The sequence below is a fragment of the Amblyomma maculatum genome, chromosome 8, assembly GCF_055883805.1.
Source record: "Amblyomma maculatum isolate TAMU_Amacu chromosome 8, ASM5588380v1, whole genome shotgun sequence".
In the NCBI taxonomy this organism is placed as follows: domain Eukaryota; kingdom Metazoa; phylum Arthropoda; class Arachnida; order Ixodida; family Ixodidae; genus Amblyomma; species Amblyomma maculatum.
This window is the reverse complement of record NC_139351.1, coordinates 96,276,879-96,298,683: the sequence shown is the minus strand read 5'-3', so window position 1 is coordinate 96,298,683 and position 21,805 is coordinate 96,276,879. Positions and strand designations below refer to the sequence as shown.

General features: G+C 44.9%; 1 protein-coding gene across 2 annotated transcripts in view; it reads right to left on the bottom strand.

The window, feature by feature from the left end:
* Positions 1 to 21,805, bottom strand: part of aux (cyclin-G-associated kinase) — a 50,304-nt gene continuing 28,499 nt past the window's right edge. For both annotated transcript variants that reach the window (XM_084576895.1, XM_084576896.1), the window contains 9 exons: positions 20,251 to 20,435; positions 19,534 to 19,655; positions 18,466 to 18,720; positions 17,842 to 18,078; positions 13,983 to 14,235; positions 13,021 to 13,341; positions 7,306 to 7,457; positions 6,675 to 6,848; positions 1 to 6,082 (listed from right to left, as the gene is read on the bottom strand). In XM_084576895.1, coding sequence (XP_084433021.1) covers positions 5,987 to 6,082; positions 6,675 to 6,848; positions 7,306 to 7,457; positions 13,021 to 13,341; positions 13,983 to 14,235; positions 17,842 to 18,078; positions 18,466 to 18,720; positions 19,534 to 19,655; positions 20,251 to 20,435 — 1,795 coding nt within the window. In that variant the 3' untranslated portion in view covers positions 1 to 5,986. The remainder of the gene's footprint in view (positions 6,083 to 6,674; positions 6,849 to 7,305; positions 7,458 to 13,020; positions 13,342 to 13,982; positions 14,236 to 17,841; positions 18,079 to 18,465; positions 18,721 to 19,533; positions 19,656 to 20,250; positions 20,436 to 21,805) is intronic.

Below are 21,805 nucleotides of genomic sequence, written 5' to 3'. Positions count from 1 at the left end.
TTTACTTGCGAATGAGTATTTATTATACTCCATGCTTCCCACCATTACAAAAATTTTATTTCCATTAAGTCCAGTGCAAGATGCATTATATCTTTACCCCCAGTGCTATGATATTGTTCCCGTGTTCTGCTAAATTTGATTGCAGAACATCGAGGCAGTCAGTTTGGAGCAGTTTTGGAGCAGCATGCATTTTGGAGCAGGATGGAGCAGGGAAAGCAGTTTGAAGCAGAATAAAACAAATGGAGCAGCACTTCCACCCCTGCCAATGTAAGTACAACTTGCAACTGCTCGCTCACACAAAAAATATACTACAAGGCTTGTCCACACCACTAGGCCAAAAGCATTCAGGGCTGCCACTAGATTCAGTCTCCGGTGCACAGATGCTTCAATACTGGAATGAATTCAGCAGCCTGTGGTTTTCATTAAAGCAAACCATTATTGCAGCAATATAATTGTTTTAAGGCTTCAGGACACACATGAAATAGCTGACTGATACTAGGAGAAACGTCAGTAAGTTTCGGTCCTCCTCTGTAAAGATAATTCTACAATGCTAAAGACCTAGCAAAAAATACAATAAGCACTCAGAATGAAAGTGCGCAGTAGAGTGCATTTCAGGATTTGAGTATTAAATATTCTTGGGCAAAGAAAGCAACGACACACGGTTTGGAGGGCTCGGATGAAAACAGACTGTGCATTTTCCTTCATACTAACGCTGCCAATGAAATGCACGATCAATATTGCCCCTACCGAACATATGCCAATGAGCGCATCGCAGATGCAGCGTGCAAACCCTCCACATACTGCACAGTACCAATGACAAAAGGCAAGCAACACTGGGCCGGCCCCTGCCATTATTGCCAAGGACAAGCACATTGTTGGCACTGTGAACTAAAAATGTGTAACATAGAAACTAGGAGAAAAAGGAAAGTTATTCAAACCCACAGTCCTTGTTTGCCATTCCAAGGACGTCAAAACCCGACGTGCATACAAAGGCAATGCAGCTATCTTGCCACCACCGCCTGACTAGGGCTCTATGGTTGTCCTTTAAATGGGGCGCAGGGAAGCCTCTCAGTGTTACCAGACTTCCAGTCATTGTTCTTGAACTTGAGCAAGCAACATCATTTGCGTGCCTTACAAACTACACACACTACATAAAACTGATTAAACGTAAACATATTTCTTTGAAACCAAGGCATCGTTGCATGAACGCATTCAGTACACGTGCTGTTTTACTCGAGAGAAAGCCAGGGGCCAAAGTATTTTGCAATGGCTCATTTTATGATTCTTCTTTTGCTTCATGGCAAAGGAGTGATCAGCCCTGCACCACAAAGCAAGCTCAGTAAATAACGCTTCCTGTTTGGCTGTCAGTTAAGCCTAAATTTACATGTTACAATCTGAAAAAGAATCGGTATATGAGCCATTACAAAATACAACCCTAGCTGTGCATTCCAGAGGCAGCCACTGCCACTGAAGCATTACACCACACCAGGAAAAAATACACATGCTGGAACATCTTGCATTGTTTCATCACTTTTTAACAGCACTTACGTATGTATATATTTATAATATGTACATCAACGAAGAGACACACCTTCGGTCGGCAACACCTTTCTCTAGAAACGATACGTCGACACAAAAAAAGCTGGCAAGAATAAAGCAAACAATAAGACCAGGAAATAGAGACAGCAAGAAGCAGCAGGGCTGATTGCACACAAAGAGCCTCCGTGTCCGAGAGCGGCTTGTGGAATGAAATCCTAGTAGCCATCGAGCTTCCTACAAGCAGCCCCAAATAAAGATCAAACTTCGCGTTTGGCATCACATATAAAGGTGTCATGGCATGACGCAGTGCCGCCAGCTTTCATCACCGTGCAGAACACCAAAAAGCATCAGTTTTGATATGACCGCTTGGATGATAAATCAAGTGACATCTGCACCACCAAGTTTCACTACTCTGTCTAAAATATGGGCACACATTTCAAATTTTCCGAGTCATTTCTTTCATCGATTAACACTAAGAAAACGTGCATCTTTGATTCAGCATTAAAATCTCAGATGCCAGGCACAAAACTAACTGCTTATGCAGTTACAGTCTATTGACCAAATAAATCCACTTACATCACACTAATGAAACAAAAGGATTGGTTGTGCGCCACGAATACTAAAGCCGTCCAACACTACAGCCTAGAAAAGGTTTCTCTTAAGCATCGAAAGTGCCAACTAAATGAACTGAGAACTTTGAATTAAACACTGGCGAGACTTCGTGCATCAAAACAGCACATCATGCAGAATGATGCCACTCACTACAAGGAGAAATAAAATTCTGCCTTCCTCACTATTCTCAAGCATCACCTTAATTAGCAGGGACTACGGTCAGCATCGAGATGATTGTAGGAAACTCGACAGCAGGAACAGACAAGCTTTTCCCAACTATCACAGACAAAACAAGAAGTTCTCACCTCTGCCTTATATACACTCATTGTGCAGTTTCACACACACGAAAATAGTTGCTTATTACTCACGAGCTCACTCAAGTTTTTTTTTTTTTTTTTACAGTCTCGAGATGCTAACCAGCATATGGCAGGAAAGACAAGAGGCAGCAGTGTACGCCATCAAAAAAAAGAAAACACCAGAAGTCACCCCTCTGAATAATGATAGAGGTGTGGGGTGCAAATTTTCATCAAACTGCGACCGATCAAATAATACATGCAAGCATCAAACATTCACCCCATCTACTAGCTGCTACGCCAGTTTAAAATGATCCCCACGACAACCACATCGATGTGCAGGCTAACACCATCAATTGACAGATGGACATGGTAAGGTTTCCGACAGCACCATCTCATGACAGCCAGCCAAACAAATGTTACTGCTGCTGCCATTTATGAACAGCAAGCCCAAGTAGAACAGACTCTATCAATGTAAGTTGAACAACTAAACAACTATCACCTACTTAAAACCAATTGTCAGTGACATGGCCAAAGAAATATATGTGCAGCTGGACACACAAAGAATGCTGCTAGCACCTCCTTTTGACAACAAGGCAAACTAAGGTAGCCAATGCCACCTAATGACAACAGGCCGAACTAAGGTTCCAGTTACCTGACAGGCCGCAGCCAGTCTCAACTGCATTTGTCAAACTGTCACAAGCCTGCGCCCCACAAACCTCTCAGAATCCAGTGAGGTGACTGTGCTGTCTCTAAAGGGACAAAGGACATAGCATATTCTAGTTAACCTGTCTTGTAGCCTAAACTGGCTATCTTGTGAAGTCACCGCTACAGCAGTGGTTAATGGTGATCTGCCTGCAGAAAGGAGTGAATGCTGATATTAGCGCCGTCTTAGTGGCATCGACCCCCATCACACAATGTCGAGGTGCTCTTGCGCCTTCATGCTCAGCGACATGCCTATAGTAAACATCATGACTAATCACGCAAGCTGAAATAGCACAGTAGAGTCCAGTAAGAAAGGAAATAATTCACATTTGAAAAGCTAACTACAGGGACTATCTGTCCCCACCAAAAATGCTATTCAGAAACAACAAACATTGTGGCTAACATTCAAAGGTAAAAATGATAGCTGCTTGCATACTGTTGTGAGGTGTTCCCTTTAATACTGGACCAGACTGTACATGCTCAAGAGCAGTTGGTAGTTGCATAAAGTACATTTAAAATAACGCAACATGTCATTAAAATGCAAAAAAAAAAAAAAAAAAAATCAGCCAATACATTATTTACCAGTCTAAATTTCTGCATTGTCCCTTAGTTGTTACAGGTCAAAGGCCAGCTAGGTGCTTCGCAACCAACTCTTTGGAACAAATTCACAAACGTAAAAAGTTTTAAAGCTTAAACATAAATCAACTGCTTGTGACAACAAAGCTAGGTCAATGCTTTGCACTAATTATTCAGTTTGATCCTCTCTTTACGCAGCGCAAAAAGAAGTAGATATTGATATTGTCATGTCCAAAATGCTAAGCTTGTTGAAGTAAATCAGGACAGAAAAGAGAAAAAAAATCAACTGGGCCAGGAACATGGCGAATTACTTGAACAGCAATCCACACATATCAACAACGCAATGAGTCTCCAAGAAACGTGGAGACAATTCCAATGCAACCCATTGTTCGACGCACTCCCATAGAGCTAACAGCACAAGAATGACTTTGTACAAATCAGAATAACTTTGAATAATACACTTAACCATAAAATCTTTGGAGCACTGACGTGTTACACCCCGGTTAGTTTAAAACAAAGAGGCGTAAAATGAACTGCACAGAAATCTTAGTGCGTGTTGTCAGAGCTAACGAAAGTAAAGTTATTAGCACTTGCTTAAATACCAGGAAAGCGCTGGTTAGTGAGCAGTAAGCAGGCAACCTGCAAAAGCTGACTAAAAAATGGTTAGTGGATAAAAGAAACAGAAAGAAAAGTAGCGCTGACTTAATTCATTTTTAAACACTATGCAGCAAAAAGAAGCATGAATAATAAAGCAACAGAGTGGCAAGACATTTCCCATTTTCACAATATTACCTAAGCCTTTCGACTTGGCTCTGTTACCAAACCAAGAAATAGCAAAATGTGCATTTTTTTTCCTTGTTCCCTCTAAAACCAAAAAGTAGGTATGAAAATGATATGCGAATTACAAAAGCGCTGGAATGATAAGCAAACATTAGCTACGCAACCCCATCTGCAATTTGATTGCTGTAACGACTTACACAACCTCAACAAAAGGAAAGGAAAGAAATTTCGAAAGTAACAACAAACCAAGAAGCCACGAGGACTTAATTAAAACGACGTAATCAACAGCCCAGATGTGCTATGTGCTGCTCAGAAGCGGGCCGGGAAAATAAAGAGTGGAAATAAAAATTATGTGACCCTTTAACACAAAAGGGATCAACAGAAACCACTTATTTACAATCAAAAACGTAAACAAACAGTTGAGCTCATGTCCTGAACACTGAACCCAGCCACAACAACACTTGGAACATTTTACACTGACCTGACGTGACTGAAGCTATGCTGTCATCAAGCCTGTTACAGGTCAGTGCGCTCATGTCAATTAGGCTTTCTGCAATATGAGATTCACCAAAACTGTGCGTGCAATATGCACGAGTTAACTCAAAACAATGACAACAAAAGACAAAAAACAGACTGACAACGCATTCCGTTTTATGCAGTCCAATTCTATACGTTTGCATCGTGATACTTGCTACTCACCAAACAATGGTTTCTGATGCTTGGCCTTCCACTAGTTTTAATCAGTGAAATCTTTGATTATGCTAAGCTGCACTAACTAGAAACCAAGCTATCCAGTGTATTCCCGAAAATGCAATTGAACCTCTGCAATCCGTTTTGTACATTAACTGACATTCTGTTTAAGCCACAGCTGTTCACCGGTTTACACCTCTGCCATAGTTTTCCTAACCGTTTTAAACCCCCAAGACTCTACCCTGCCCCCTACAAGCTTTGAACTGTTGGAGAAATAAACTCCACATTTCAAAAACGGCTAAATACCAGAAACCAAGGCTTTGCCTGTCTATTTGCGTCGATTAAAATTGAGCCACATCAGCCTTTGGACTAGTTCAGAACAGTTTCCAGCACTCATAAGCTCTGAACAAAACGCGAGCTTGCCACACAAAAAACAAGCCTCACATAATTTGTTAACCGGAGGTAACAAAGCTGGTGTATGCGAGGTCATGATAAGAAAGCCATTTTCTCTGACGATGGTAAAACAATGACGAGTACCGGAAAAATAATAGTAATAATGGTCCGCAGCCACACTGACAAAAAAAAAAAACCGTGCGCAGTGGTTGCGTAGCAAACACTGCTGCTCCTCCCACTGTCAAAGCCACGTCTGCTTTGGCATGCGCGTCGCTTGGTTGTTGTGGGTCTACTCCTTTTTCTTCTCGCGCATTCTCATCCGTGCACTGTCTTCTGCCGCCGCCACTTCGAGACTGTGCGAGGGGGAAGAGAAGGTTGACGACAGGCTGTTTTCCAGACTAGGCAAGTCCTTGCTGCTTTTCAAACTCGCTCCAGGCATCATTGAGCTCCATGAAGATGAGCTTGGCTAATTCTTCATGCTCCGTGCCGACGAGCTGTCCAAGAAAAGTGAGAAAAGAAGGAAGGAAGTCTAAACTGCACTTTTTGCAGCCTAACATTAAGTCCAGGCACTACAAAGCCCCAAACTAGTCAATGCACTCTAACGTTCCACTCACTTTCATTGGAATGCTGTGTATGAGTAAGCTCAGCCCAACTTCAAGGTTTGGTTTGGTTTTTGGGTTTTAATGTCTCAAAACGGCTTAGGCTAAGAGATGCCGTAGTGGAGGGCTCCAGAAATTTGGACCATCTGGGGTTCTTTAATGTACACCAACATCGCACAGCACACGGGCGCCTTGCTTTTCGCCTCCACCAAAAAGATGCCACCCCAGCTGGTATTTGATCCCGCATCCTTAGGAACAGCAGTTAAGCACCCAAACACTGCACCACAGTGGCGGTCAGCCCTCCTTCAACCCCTTCAAGTCTGTTATCAAAGATCACCTGTACTTCTAAGCCATCGTTCAAACTGAAAGCCAACATTGTGACCACTTTGTGGCCCCATGCTTCAGAAGCAGATGTGCCCCCCATGCTTCAGTAGCAAATGTGCTATGGTAGCAGCTCCTCTGTGTAGTGATTGGCAGTGGCACCCACCTTGTCTGGGTGCACGGCGAGGCAGGCCTTGCGATAGCAGCGCTTGACGTCTGCGGGCGATACCAGCTGATGCATGCCTACCTCAGTCCAGCGGCAGCCCTCCCAGATGACCGTGTGCAAGGAGCACAGCAATGCTCGGATGTTACGCTCTTTCTTCGTTGTCCAGTCCATGATCTGCGGATGGCACGATGAGCACATTGTGCCATCAATGACAAAACTGCAACACAACTTCTCTCTTATAATAAGCCTTCAAGAAAGCAAAAGTGCATTGCGTAGAGAGAGATGAAAAGACAGCCAATATTCCTAAGGGCACATCCCCTTTTAATCACACTAGCGTGTCAAGAGAATGGTTTAGTGCACTACAAGACAGAACTAGCTCAACTGCGTCCTTTTCTCACCAGGCCATAGTGATGTCAAAAAGATTACTTACAACTTCCAAGAAGGCTTCATATTGCATATCATGAGAAGCATCTCTGCTTCTGCGTCCATCAGTGTCGCTAATCTATGCCCCATGATCGATCCTGTTCTCCCCGTGTAGTGTAAAAGCAGCATCTACGTGGCTGGCCACATCGCACTTCAGCTAGGCTAAATGGACAACTTCATGCTCAGGCGCCACCTAAGAGGGACCCACCATAAGCTTGATGGGGTCCATCTCCTTGGCCATCTCCTCCCGGCGGAGCTCGGCCATTGTCTTGGGCCCAGTGTCCTTCTTGCCAAATCCCGTGAACCCTTGCTTGCCAAGGAGGTCCTCAAACGTGTCCTCCGTCAGCTTTGCTTTCTGGCCTGCACGTGCAACGCCAATGGGGAGCATTACTTTCTTAAGTTCAAATGTAACAGTGTCTGCGGGCTAAGAAGTCTTGGATAACCTCGTGCAGACAACCTTGTATGGCCACAAAACTAAATATATTTGAACACACATAATTCAACTCAACAGGCCCGAAAATTTGTACAGTGCAGAGTTTAAATACCGAGTTAAGTGCAAATATCCCAGAAGTTTGAATTATTGGGCGTCCCATCGTCCAGTCAAACCTTGATGCAACGGACACTAATATTGTGCACAATTGGCTACAATTGGCAGCATAGACAGAGCCAGCATGGTACAGTAAACTTGTCAATTCAGCGTTCAAGGGAACAGGAAAAACGTTTGAATTTACGAAAAATTCAAATTATCGAATGGCCCAGAAAAAACTGGCAAATACCACTTGCATCACAGTTATCTCAGCTGTATGATAGTTGCCTGCACTTGAGGTAAAACACAACTAAGACCAACAGTTTCTTCCGGTTTAACCTAGTGTTTTACTTTAGGCAGACTAGAAAAGTGCTCCGAAACAGCCGATGCGGCAAAGAACTGCGGTGAAGTTCGCAGTGCGGTGAACCTGTACGTGTTAAGCACACAGGCCCAGCATACCAGAAACAGTACATGGGTACACGCAAAGGATACACGCGTAAGCGTTAGAAAAGCGCGGCACCATTCCAAAAAAAAGTAAAAGAACAGTGATCCAGCAAGCAGCATACCAAACTGCGCGACTGACCGCCACCCGTGCTTGATCGAAGCAGCGGGATGGCGTGAAGGAATGCAAAACTAAAACTATCTGACTCAGCTGTGGCCATAGGGCACCTGCAATCGTCGGGCGGTGCCACCAGCGCACTGACATCCGAGCCACCAACGGAGGTGCCACCAATCACGCAGGCGCTCCATCGAGCGTCGGCGCCGTTCTAGCACGTCTTTCGATCGCTCCTCTGGGCTGTGCTAGCGATATTACAACCCTTTTTAATGCTGAACCGTGAGTGCATTTGTTCGGAACGTTTTTTTCTTCGGGGGGGGGGGGGGTTCTTTTTTTTTTTTCACTTGGCAGCATACGGGCAGAAAGCGCGAACTACCAGCGACGTCGCGGATTCATAATGCGGCTTCATATCTGTTGATGTTCTCAGCAAGATTTTCGGCCGTGGAAAAGACTCAAAACCATCATATGTTCGGTGCCTTAGAAGCGGACGCTTCTCTCATGCTGCCGAGAATATTTTAGCTACTATCGCGATAGAAATAAATGTGAACAGCGCGGCGCCTACGGTTTCCGCCGTTTGATTTCTTAACGTCACGTTTGTAAGAAGGTTCCAACAGAAATAAAGTATAGTCTCATATGCATCGTAGACGAATCTACCTCAATTTTATTGCTACCTAAGCATATGCACGGCGAGAAGACACTCGAATAGGGGGGTGGAAAGACTAAGCGTCCTATGATTTAATTTTTAACTCTCCTGAAATTAAATTTCAAGAGCCTGCGTGGCTTCCTGTCGCGCTATTTTATCCCCTTTTCCTTTCAATTAAGGGGGGACACTGGTCTTAAAGCTATTTTCCTTAAATCTGAGCCAATTAAAATGAAATTGCACCATCTTGCTCAGTTTTTTGTGCAGATTTCAAATATGCCTTTATTTTTTTTCCACATTAATTAGCACCGATGTTAGGCAATATTAATTAGTCATTAATTAATACCTCACTAGAGAGAGAATGGCAAGGTAAAAATTAAATTTTTTATGCGTGGCTACATAGTCTAATCAGTAGAGAATGCAATGTTCAAGGCAGTTTTTCCATTTTATCTATCTGTGTAATTTAATGGAACACTGAACATCTACATTCAAGATGTGCTTGTGAAGCATTCAAAAGTTTGCATAATCATTAATTTTTGAAGCCCGATAGAGTAATTCTGCCTTGAACATTGCTACACCTGCACCTTCAGCTTCCTTTAGCAAAAAAAATTACACCTCTATCCGCTCTAGATGCAGAGATATCAATGTCCCAAACCTGATGGGCATCCAAAATTAGCAATGTGAGAAAAATGAGAAAAACCCAAATGGGCCACAATTTAGGGGGGACACATGGGTCTTGAGCAAAATTTTTTTAATATTTGTCCTGTCAGTATGAAATTTGCAGGGTTTATGTAAATTCTTGTGCTGGTTTCAAATATGTTGTTAGTTTTCTTCTACATAAATTTGCTGAGTAGTTACAGCAACTTTGCTGTTCCAGACTTGCGGGAAGCTTGTAAAAATATCTACTGAAGGGAAATTGCTAAAATGCACATGGATCTGTTCCTGAATGTCTAAGGAACACAATAAAACAAGTTTTGTGCTCCTGCCTTACTACAAGCCAAAGTTATGGAAGTTTTAAGTTTCAGCTTCACAAGTGCAACCACCCCCTTTCTACATCTTCTTATGTTTAAAAATTTTTCATGCAGTTGAGACCTTGTATAATAGCTTTATTGTGTTCCTTTAACACTCACGAGCCAGTAAAAAAAAAAAAATATCATTGCAATCTAACGAGTAGGAGAGCCACAATGCCACCCGCAAATAGAAGGGTAGGCAAAATTTTCATTTTGAGAAAAATGGAAAAAAACGAATTGCAATGTCAAACACTAATTTAATCAAACAAAAACTGTAGAAATGGAGGCCACTGTGGCCTAGAAGGCGCTCCTGGACAGTAATCTGCATTGGGTTTGCCCTTCTGCTTTCGTTTTGCTGCAGTCTGAAAAGCTGCAGAGGAAGCACGCTTCCTCTCTGCTTTCAGACATTCACTGGTGCAATGCACACGTTTACAATTTAAAATGGCTATAAACCTCCAGGAATGTAGTCTCTTTGCTTTCCAACGTCCAAGTGTCGCCTCTTTCATTTTGATTTGCAGTTGCAGCACATTCTGTTGTCACTTTTTCTTTCTTTTTTTTTTTTTTTTTTTTTTACGTACGTCGTTTTGTTACGTCCTCGCATCAAGACCGCGGTGAGGAACGTTTATTGCGGAAAAGAAATGTAATTTGGAGCTGTTTGCTGCTTCCCAGTGCTCTGCATTGCACTGGAAGCAAGTGAATTCTCTAAGGACTATGAACGAGGTCCGATCGGCGCAAACGCGCGGCGAGCTCTACGAAGACGACGTGTCCCGCAGTTTACGCATTGGAGAATAAGTTTGACGGCGATTCCTTATCCCCGTTCACTTTTCTAAATGCCAATATCGCCGCCGTATGTTTTACGCTTCGCCAATCTCGGCATACTGTTTAGATCTGACGATCATGAACTCCGCATCGCCAAGCGGACTGTCCGCTGCGCTGCCGTCATCGTTACGAACACGATCCGTCTACCGCTTCGTTGCTGGAGTTGGCGCGAGTTCAAGCTTTTCCTGTTTTGAGCTTATCTTTCTGCTCATCTGCGGCCTGCGTTATCACTGTCGCGGCGGGTGCGACCGCTGGCAGTAGCAGTCCCCCGTGCTGGGGAACACGCTAGGCCTACTTCAGGCTCATACACACGATCGTTCGGCGCACGATTTTCGTCGGCCTGAGCGCGCACAGCCGGGGCAGGGCATCACTTGAGATGATTATTCAACTATTTTTTTCACTTTTTTCACAAATTCTTGCCATGAACGCACCTCGCGGTTCGGAACCAAGCGCGGCCGGCGTCACGTCTCCGCCATCTCCCCGCGGCTCGGGCGCGCCGAGCAGACGCCGTCAGCCAGCTCCACCAATGCGGGGACGCCTTATCGTCACGTGCACCCCGAAAGCCAATGGGATTGCAAATGCCACGTTTTCTTTTTTGCTATTTTTTATGCGACCAATGGGCGAATGTAAACAGCAGAGGCGGCAATTTGAAGACGAAAGGCGGCTCTTTCGAATGAGACCAAGATGGCTACGGTGCCGCGCACAAAATGGGAGCTACGCCTCGCGGAAAATGGTTGTTTCGGGGGTCGTATTCGGCCCAAATTTGGGCGACATCGATTATATAAATTGGCATTGTGACTAAAATACCGACCCTAGAGATGAAAAACTTAGCAGATAGGTAGATAAAGAGCTACTGATTTCGCAAATCACATTTTCTGAAAAGTGATTTTTTCGTCCGAAAGACCCGTGTCCCCCCTTAAACGTTTCATCATCCTCCTCCACCTTTCGAAAAATGCTTGAAACGCACGCTCAAATCACGCGAACAACGCCAGCTTGAGAGGTCCCCAGAGGCGAGATGAGTAAAAGATTAATGTTACCATCAACTTCTTGCAACAGATGTACAGCACTGGGAACGAATTAATTGTCACGATTAAAATAGGATAACACAAGCGGTGCATACAAATTATCAGTAGTTAATGCCACAGATTTCTTCATTAAGGTCACAGATTTGTTTAAGTTTGTTGGGTCTAGGGTCTCAAAGCGTCTTAGGCTGTGAGCACCACAATGCAGGGTGCTGGGCAATTTAGACCGCCTGGGGTTCTGTTACCTTGCACTTGCACTGGACTCCATACGGGCGTCTTGCATTTTGCCTCCATCAAAACGCGGCTTCCGCGACCGGTATTGAATCCTGCTCTCTGGGTTCAGCAGTGGAGCGACCTAACCACAAAGCCACTGCAGCGGAGCACATCACGCATTTCATGCGCACTATTTTGTCCCCTGCTTTGACGCAGCTACAGTTCTTCATTTTTAAGAATTAACAAGAGAACATATGCGTTATTATTCCCTTCAGTGAGGAGCGCTAAGTGGACATCGCACAAGAAACGGGCCCGATAGCGGCAAGCACAGGGCGTGCCTCTTATGCGCCGGCGTCAAACAACCGCCACCGCAAGGAGCATGAAAAATCGAGGCAAACCAAATTACTGCCACAATGGTAGGCGGCACCTAGAAAACATGTACTGTTTCTCAAAACTTGCTACGAACACGCATATGAGCAATTCGGTTGTCACTGTGACATAAGCGTTTATTACGCCATGAAACAGAGCAGAGTGCGCTGCAGACTAGCACTGACTTATGTTGCTCATTTGTTTACTTCGGCAAGGCGCAGTTCTAACGAAAATTTATCGACTGACGAACTTTGAAACATTGATGAAATAGTGAACTGTGACCTCTAATTGACCGTCTCGTCCAACTACCCGTACGTAAGAAACAAAATTTGTTATCTGATGGATGCTAATTATATTCGCGCTTAGCTTTTTAATTTGACTCGTCGCACTACGATGGTCTCATTTTGCATTCGTGTCTTCTCAAAAAGCTTCAATGGAGAGCTGTGCAGCCTCACACTTGGCGATAGTTCGCGACAGCTGCAGCATTAGAAGAGACAGTACCAGCACACACTTTTCTTCCCTCGAGTTTGGTAATGAGCAATTATTCCACAGTTCCGTTTATGCCACCTGGCCCTCAACTACACAAGCAAGTGCACCACTAGCAGTTTCAAAATGGGAAACCACTCTCGGGTATAAAAAAACGATATCGCGTTAAAATTCAGCGATGCCTCAGTAAGCAGTGATGACGATCAGCGCTTCTGCTTCTTTTTTTTTTTCCTGGTCCTTGTGCAAAGATCTCAGGAGCCGTTCTCAATGCCCAATGCTCACCGTTGCTGAATGGTGCTCCTGCCGAAGCTGTAGTCTTGTCCGCAAACACGCTGGTACCCCCTTGCGCGGCTGCCGCGCTGTAGTTTGGCTTTGGAGCAGTCCCTGCTGTAGCTGTACCAGCGGGTGGAGGCACCGCAGAGCCAGGCCTCCACTTGGCTCCATTGGCGTTGGCGCCACCACCGACTTGGGTTCCACTGCCAGTCGGCTGCGGACTGCTCGATGCTGCGGTCGCCTTCGGCTGTGACCAGGCCGGGAAGCCTGTAGAAGCTGTTCCAGTTTTGGAGGCAGCCCCAGCGCCTGTGGAACCACCCGTCAGGTTTCCTGTCGGCAACAGAGAAGGATGTGGAGCCCTTTTATGCTGCTGGTTTCTGAACACTGAACACTGATGCAAGGCTAACAAAATAAATCAATCAACAGGTAAACTTGCTTTAGTAGAGGTAGGCGAGAAGCTCTAGAATGAGGAAGCGGCACAAGGTCATCGGAAATAAATCGAAACATCAGCACCAAAGTTGAAGAATGTTGATGAACAGTGGTTGCAGATGACCTCCAATTTCAAACACAATTTTTTGAAATACAAAGGAGGGAAATATAGGCTGGTTGGTACACGCTGACTAAAGGAATGAAACAGCACTAGGAAGACGGGACAAGAGAGAGAGATAAACAATCGCACTTACTAGCAACCAAATGATTTATTGCACAAACGAGGCAGTGATAATGGACGAAGATGAGTGAATAACAAAAAAGAAAAAGAAGAGGGATCACGTTGTGTGGCCGTGCAGTTTGTTTTTTTCCTTCTCATTTTTGAAGCAGTTCACCTATACGTCCACTTGGCTGCACAATAATGACCCTAGTTCTGAGACCAGGCCTGCACACAGTTATGAAACCCCTTTTTGACACAGATCTGTTGGTTACCATCGCTGCTGCAACGGTGGCAGTGGTGAAAGGAAAGAAGAGCAGCTCACCGAGGTCTGCAAATGGGTCAGCCTTGCGTCCCAGGGCCTCCAAGTTGGGTGTTGATGCATTCCGCGTCAACCCAACAGGTGGCGCTCCTCCACCCCCGGCACCCTGCGACGGGACTAGGGGCACCCACGTGCTGCCAGGAAACAGGGTGTCCCATGTCCCTGGCATGGTGTCATGCTTGGCAGCGCCGGTCGTCGTAGCTGTGGCGGCCATGTTGAAGGCAGACACACTGTTTGGGATGCCACCCTGCTTGTGCTGCAAGGGGAGAAGAGGTACAGGATGAAAAATCATTTTCACACAAACATTACTGGTGTTCCTCTACTATATTAATAGGCGCTGACTGATTATCTGGACCTGGGTACGTTGTTTTGTTTGGTTTGTGGGGTTTAACAGCGACTCTGGCTTTGTGGTTATAGCGCTCTTCTTTTCACCTCCATCGAACAGTAGTCGAGCGCCGTAACCACTGCACCACTGTGGGAATGTGCCTGTTAAGAATACTATGTACAATGCCACTGCATCCTTTTTCTGAACCCAGTTCCCCCTCAAAAATGCGTACTTGGAGAAACATTGGAAGCACCCCGTACATGTGTGCTCTGTTTTCGAAGCCCTCCACAACGGCGTCTCTCACAGCCTGAGTCGCTTGGGGACGTTCATCCTCACAAACCAAACCAAACTAACCATACGTTCCTGACATCTCTGTACAAGTACAGTAAAACCCCATTAAAGCATACTCGCATGATTCTTTGTAGGAGAAGAGGATATGTACTGTCCCAATGACTTCAGGTGCCAGCAAAATGACAACAATACAACTATTCAGTTAAACCTGGTTATAACGATATTGTAAAATGTCCACAATTTTACGTTACATCCAGGTTTTCGTTATATCCAGTTTTTGATTGAAGACCCAAAAGAACAATGCAGAGCGATAACCAGATTAAGAATTCATTACAAGAGAAACCATCTTGAAAGTAAATCAGAATCATTCGAAGTTATAGAAGCAGTGAAATGTTTCGCGATCGCAATGAGAGAGAGCGCGGTGCGACTGTGGCAGCCTTGCGGCTCGCGCAACGCGTCTAAGAGGGAGTGGGGAGAGGGCGTTAGAGGAGAAATCCGTGTGGGGAAGAGCGCGTGTGTCCGCGCTGTCGCGACGCGAGGAGGCACATGCGTCTTCATGCCTGTTTCCGCTCGCCCGCCACCGTTGCCCCAGGAAACCTACTCAGCCTCGCGCTCCGCTATTCCTTCTACCGATGCGCAGGAGCCCGCGAGCAATCGCGTGGCAGCGATGGACGCACACTGCTGGTCCAGAGTCTTTTTTTCTCTGTTCTGTTATTTTTCGCTGGTTTTAAGCATGAACTACCATAGTGCCACGTTCCGAAAGCAAAAACAGCAGAGACTGCTGCGTTTTCTATCGTAGATGCGCCGTCGGCACTGAAACACGGAGTGTTGTATCAACTGCGGTCGCTCATTGCTATCGTAGACATTCCTCTCACAACAGTTCGTGTTTTATAGTGCTGAAACTTGCGGGGTTCTGACAAATTTCCAGTAATTCAGCACTAGCTAAGAGACAGTCGGCGCCGCGAGTTCGTTACATCAAGGTCAACTGCCGCGACACGTTCGTTGCATGGAATTTCGAAATACACGCACTTGAATAGGGGCGATGTTGAGAAATTGAAAAACTTCGTAATATCGAGGAATTCACTACACGGAGGTTCGTTACATCATGGTTCAACTGTATATATCCTGTTTCTGCATGACAATTGAAGAACCCTTATAGTACAAACCATTTGGAGAGTTTCCATCCTTTGTTGATAAGGCCTCCTTGGCGTGCTGCATGTTTTTCCGAGCTCTAATGTATCATTTGGAATGACCCATTTTGGCAGAAAAAAAGTCGAAAAAGTATTTTTGAAAAAAAAGAAAAAAAAAGTTAATAAATAAATGTGCTTTCGAGCCTTTTCCATCAATCTACTGCTCGAAGCAATATTAAATTCTAATGCATCTGAGGTACGCTTGCATACCTCATCTGGTATCTTTTTGCAAAATCATTGGTACTTTAGTCGATGCCTTTTTTTTAGGTCAAAATGGCTTTAGAAAATGTCAATTTGAGTGTAGTTTTATTATCTACATGCATGTGAGAGAGGCATACAGCTTGTGCTTTCTATAAAGGGCTAAACGGTAGTTCTGCTTGAGATAGTCACATCATCAAAACACTGGCTGCTTCCATTACAAATCAAGAATTCAATTAGAACTACCCCATCACTGCTTACAGGGCCGAAAGGGTGCTTTGTACGTGGCCATGAGGAACACCACCCACAGCAAGGAAATTTCACAAGCGTTCCTAATGAGTAGATAGTGACGACAAACTGCTCTTGCCACTGAGGACGGCATGAAAATTAAAAATATGGGCCAATATTAAAATTTTCTAATACTAGTTATTCGATAGCATTGACTAACTGATTCTATTTGCAGCCCACTTTCACTATTCGAATTATTCAAACCTCCAGCTGCTGACGGACGCCCCGCCCTCTAGCTCGTACGCAGACACGCAGGCTCACCCCTGCCACGATGAATCAAGGAAAGCTGCTCTCCAGTTACTCGGGTGCTCAGGCCCCTCCACATCTGGTCACAGATGGAGCAAGCCAGTGTCAAGCGGAATTCCCATGTAAGCAGAGAAATAAACCTGCATCTCTGTTTTCTTCAAGACTAGTGCACCAACTACACTCCTAAATGTTCAGAAATCATAGATTTCTAGTTCATCCAAACCAGCTGCGAAATGGTGTGACGTTTGCAAACAGCTGGTGTGCCTTGTTGCTTTTCTTTCGTGGCCTCCACTTTAATCATCCCCAGTTTTCGTCAATTAGAACCTAGAACTTTTTAGGGCAAAAGTGAAACTTATCGAGGCACAGCTGTTGATGTCCAGGGTCGGTTTGACGTAGTTTCGCTGTTAGTGCGAAAATCTAAAGAGCTGAATTCGTCTTCCGAGTCATCACTACTGCTGTTCGCATCCAAAAACGAGCTTTCCAATGCATCAACTTCCGTGGAAACACACCGTTTCCGTGCAGCAAGAGCGCGTGACGTCGACGCCATAATGTAAACAAGAAGCGCTGATCACCTGAATCCGGAAACCATCTGGACGAGCAGGGCACAGCAGAAAAAATAAAACCAAAAGCATAACTGAAAGAAGGGTTCCTCTATTTCCCACTGGATGACGCCACTTGTCAAGAAGCGCTTCGAAAGCGGGAAAATTCGAATCGTGAAACCATCGATTGTGGGCTATCGATGGGAATAGGCTAGTGATAATCATCTGTAGAGTACCTTTTCAATATGACGAAATTCTCGTTTTTCCGAGAATTTTTACTGTTCTCAACAATTTCATTACTGCGATGTTCCACTGTAACCGAGCTCTTCTTTTTTTTCTTTTGTGGAAGAACATTTTTCTTTATTTCAAACTACCGGCACTAATTTTCAAAACATCAGAAAATATGTTTCCAAGCAATTTCTATTTTCTTGTATTTGCGTTGCATAAAAAAATTTGTTGTTCACACACATTTAATACATTCACTTTTTGTCTTGCCATGGCTCACAAATTTGATCTGCAATTTAACACGGCAGCATTTGAAAAAAATTTGATTCAATTTGCACTCAGTTTTTAACATTCCAATTCGCTTTGCACCGAAAACTTTGATATTCACACAAACAACTCTATCCTTTAAGCATCGAAGGTCAAGGGAACCATGTACCTCCCACCTCTGGAACACCTAAGGCTTTCCCCGGATACAACGGGGACACTACTACACAGCGTAGAAGCAAATCCCGGGCCTCATTACTTTTTGGGAAAAATGTATACAATCCCAATCTGCCCACCTGCGGGGTGTTTCCAGCGCTGACGCTGGTGTTTGCCCAGCCGGGACCAGCAGAAGCCGGGGTGGCCGTGCCAAACGGGTCGAAGAAATCGGCGCCCTTGGCGGCTGTCGGAGACTTAGCCTCCAACAGGTTGACCGTTGGAACTGCCGACGACACCGGGGCGGCATTGGCAAACGGGTCGAAGCCAGGCGCAGTGGCCGAAGAAGACAGGTCTCCAATAAGCGGCGGTTCAGCAGACTACAACGTGGGGAGAAGAGAGGCCAGACACACGTGACCCTCCTGCTATCAGTTTTGGTACAAGTTTCGATTATCACCAATAACATCGGTAAGTCGTCATTGACAAGGCAGACTAATATGTGTGTTGGAAAACATATCTCAGGATGATAACGATGTGTCGGCAATGCCTAGTAAGTATGTGGAGAAACGGAAACTACCCTACACGTAGCCAATGAAGCCCTGTCAGCATCCTAAGTCGGAAAAATACCCTCATGAGCACGCCGCCTATTTTTCATGTAGGCATATTTGCCACGAAGAGTTTAATTACTCGATTTGAGCGCATACGTGTACACTGAAGCAGTCCAGGAAAGCCTGCCATGACAAAACCCTCTGCAAGCTGGCCCTCACCGTATGGTTGACTAGCAGGTCAAAATTTGACGTTGGCCGGCTGGCCAGGGAAGTGCCGAGCAGGTCATCCACCGAGTGGTCCGTGGGTGCACCCGGCACCTCGCCACCCCCGCTGCTGTCATCGACGGAGAAGCTCGCCAGGTTGAGCAGGTCCACCTCCTTTGCCTTGGGCCGCGGTGGTGGTGCCGTGTCGCTGTTGGCGGCCACGCTTCCGCTGTCTGCCGCCGCTGGCTTGCGGATAGGGCCCAGCAAATTCTGCAGCAGTATGGCACGTCATGCTCAAAGTATTTCGAAGTGTCACAGTACAAAGAAGGCATCTTCGACCAGAGCAGTGTTTATTTTCCTCTCTTGTGAAAAGCTGTTGAATGTTAAAGCCTCCCACCATACTTAAGTTCATCTAACGAGCATCAGCACTGTCGATAGATGTCTGAGACAATATTGAATTGAGAACGAGTTTTTTTTTTTTTTTTTCTGGTTTCATCAAGCGATATGCTTTGTGCACACTGTCATAAATGTCAAAGAGTTGCTACAAATTGGCAAAGGAAGCCATCCTCTCAACAGCGTGACACAATAGCAATGGCCCCGTCACATTTTGACGAGGGGTCACTGCGTGGATTGCAGACGGCACAGGCAGTTATTGCCTGAACAGCTCATTAATGTACGAATTAACGAGCATTCAATGCCATAGACTTATACGATCGTCAGCCAAGACTGTGCTCCTAATTCAAATTATCCAATTTTTATAATGAACAGGGGCAATTTTTTACTACATCTAGGTGCAGAGTAAATGAACTTCAGTCACTGTGATTAATTGGGGGCCACTCCTCAGGAAATATCTCACAGCCTGAAGTGTAACTTTGGCATGTAAATTCGAGTATTACTTTAGCAGTGGCTGTACCTTACCAACATGTGTGCTCACACCCTCAATACTTTGTGTCTGGTGCTACAACTTGGCAAGCTCAGAACCCTTTACTAACGTATTCAAATGTTGCTTCTACTTCCATTTCACTCCGCCCTGCACCGGAATAACTTCCAGAGATACAGGGCGGCAGGCCCATGGGCTCTCACCTCTGCAGACGTCGCAGCACTCGCAATGTCGCCGTCCGAGTGCTGCGGAGAAGTGTCCCGACTGGGTAGGCTAGGGGTGGGCGGAGGGGGCGGCCTCGGAGGCGCGTTTCTTGAAAAATGGCCTGCCAACAACGACACCCATTTGTTACACCGAGCTCTACAACATGTGAACAGTAATGCACACATTGTCAAAAAAAAAGCCGCACAAGGCTGGTTAACACAGGTGCACCAGTTAAACTAAGTTTCTTCTACACTGTTGGTTTGGTTTTGGTGTAAACAAGCAACCGGCAGCTATGAAATACAAATGAGTGTAGGCAGGGTAGCATGAGGAATCCAAGAGCATCGATATAATCACTGGCTCGTCATTATAATCCACCTAAGCTCTCACTCCAGCTGGTCTGAGTAGTGGAATGATAACTTTCGTGTGATTTCAATTCATCAACTATGTCGTAGCTTCTGTTTAGCTGCTGAGAAAATGAAAAGGATGACAGAAGAAATTTAATGATAAATAATGTACTGATCACAGGGGATCCCTCATGATGACTCAACTTTACCAATTCCTTGCATATCATTTATCAGAAATTTCGCACACAACCGATATTTGATGCCCCTATTGTTCAAGGCATTTCAAGAATAATACCACGCAACTGATACTTGATGTCCCGACCATTTCAAGACATTTTCAAGACATTTTCAAGACGTTTCAAGGATACACACCGATGCAGGCCTCGAGCTCCTCGTCAGTGCTGAAGAGAATGGCGGCGCTGGTCTCCAGGTGTTCTAGGTCGGCCCACAGACCGTTGGTGAGCCTTTGGCTCGGAGTCTCGCCTACTCGCACGTCCACGGACAGCATGAAGCCCTCAGGGTACCGATCCGGCTCCTCGATGCCGTCCAACTCGTGCCTGCAACGACAAACCACACACACACTAGTACCGCAATCCACTACTGGTGGGAACTCGAAGAATGTTTGGTTTGGTCAGGCGGCAAAAGGGGTCGCTGTGAACTGCCAAGGACCATAACCCTCACTTTGATAGTCAAATCTCGTTACTACAAACGTCACATTAACGAATTCTTCAAATCAACGAACTCTTTGAAGATCTCCAACTGATTTCCAATGTTTTCAGTGTAATAATATTTCAGAACTACGAATTTCAATATCGCGCATAGCTCAGAATAACGTATGTTGTTTACTTTTTCTTTTACAATCAAGGAACATCAGTATTACGAATTAGCTTACAATTTTAAAAATGCTGAGACTCTCGCGTGAAACAGAAACCGCCATTTCTGTGTGTATGCTAAGGGCTATAGCTATTATCACCACGATATTTCGTGCCAACACCTAGCGCCACCACAAAGCTGTGGTTTTATATGCAACAGTCAGCAGGCCTAGCCACTTTCATTTTTTCTCCGTGTTGTGTGTCCTTCGCTGGTCGGTCGTTTGTGCCATTTGCGCATGCGGGCAGGAATTTTTGTTGCAGATAATCTCATTGCGAAGTTCGTATAAGATCCGACAAAGAATGCAGTTTTCGCTGTAGGAAAGGGTAGCCATATTGCAATGAATCAACACATGAAAAAAGTAAATCAGCCTCTGCAGAGAGCTTGGTATTGTCCCATCGATCACCGCGATCATTCTGAAAGACTGCGACAAGATTGTCAAACTTCACTGAACACTGAAGATGAGGTTGTTTTTAACTTTTTTTTGCGCAAGAAGTCTGCCCTTTCATCGCTCGGTGCAACGACATACACGATGAGGTGTTGCGCAAAGTAGAAGGTGTGGAATTTTTAATCGGTGGTGTGTGCTGCACGCTTCGAAAGAAAATTACTTTTTCAAATAAGTCATCTTTGAAGTTAGCGCAACATTTTTATTTGAGCTTTTGCTTGTCTGTGCACGTGTCTACTGCCATAGTACCTCATTTTCATAACTAGGTTTGACCACAGGCTTATAACCAAGTTTTTCATTACATTTCAAAATAACGAATGATTTTAGGCGGTCCCCTATAATTCGTTATATTGTAGAACATTGTAGGCTCCCATGTGTGATCTGAAACACCATCAAGCTTTTAACTACTTCATTCATGGTCCACGTTTCTGCAGCATACAACCCCATGAAATAGCCTTAAACTCTATATCACCAGACCAACAGAAGGAACAAAGAAACAAAACAATAAACACAACCCTGCAGTACTAAGAAAACTTCTCAATGAAAACACTTTTTTTTTTCCTGACAGTATACACAAATTTTTCATTTCCTTCATGCTAACGTCATGAAGGC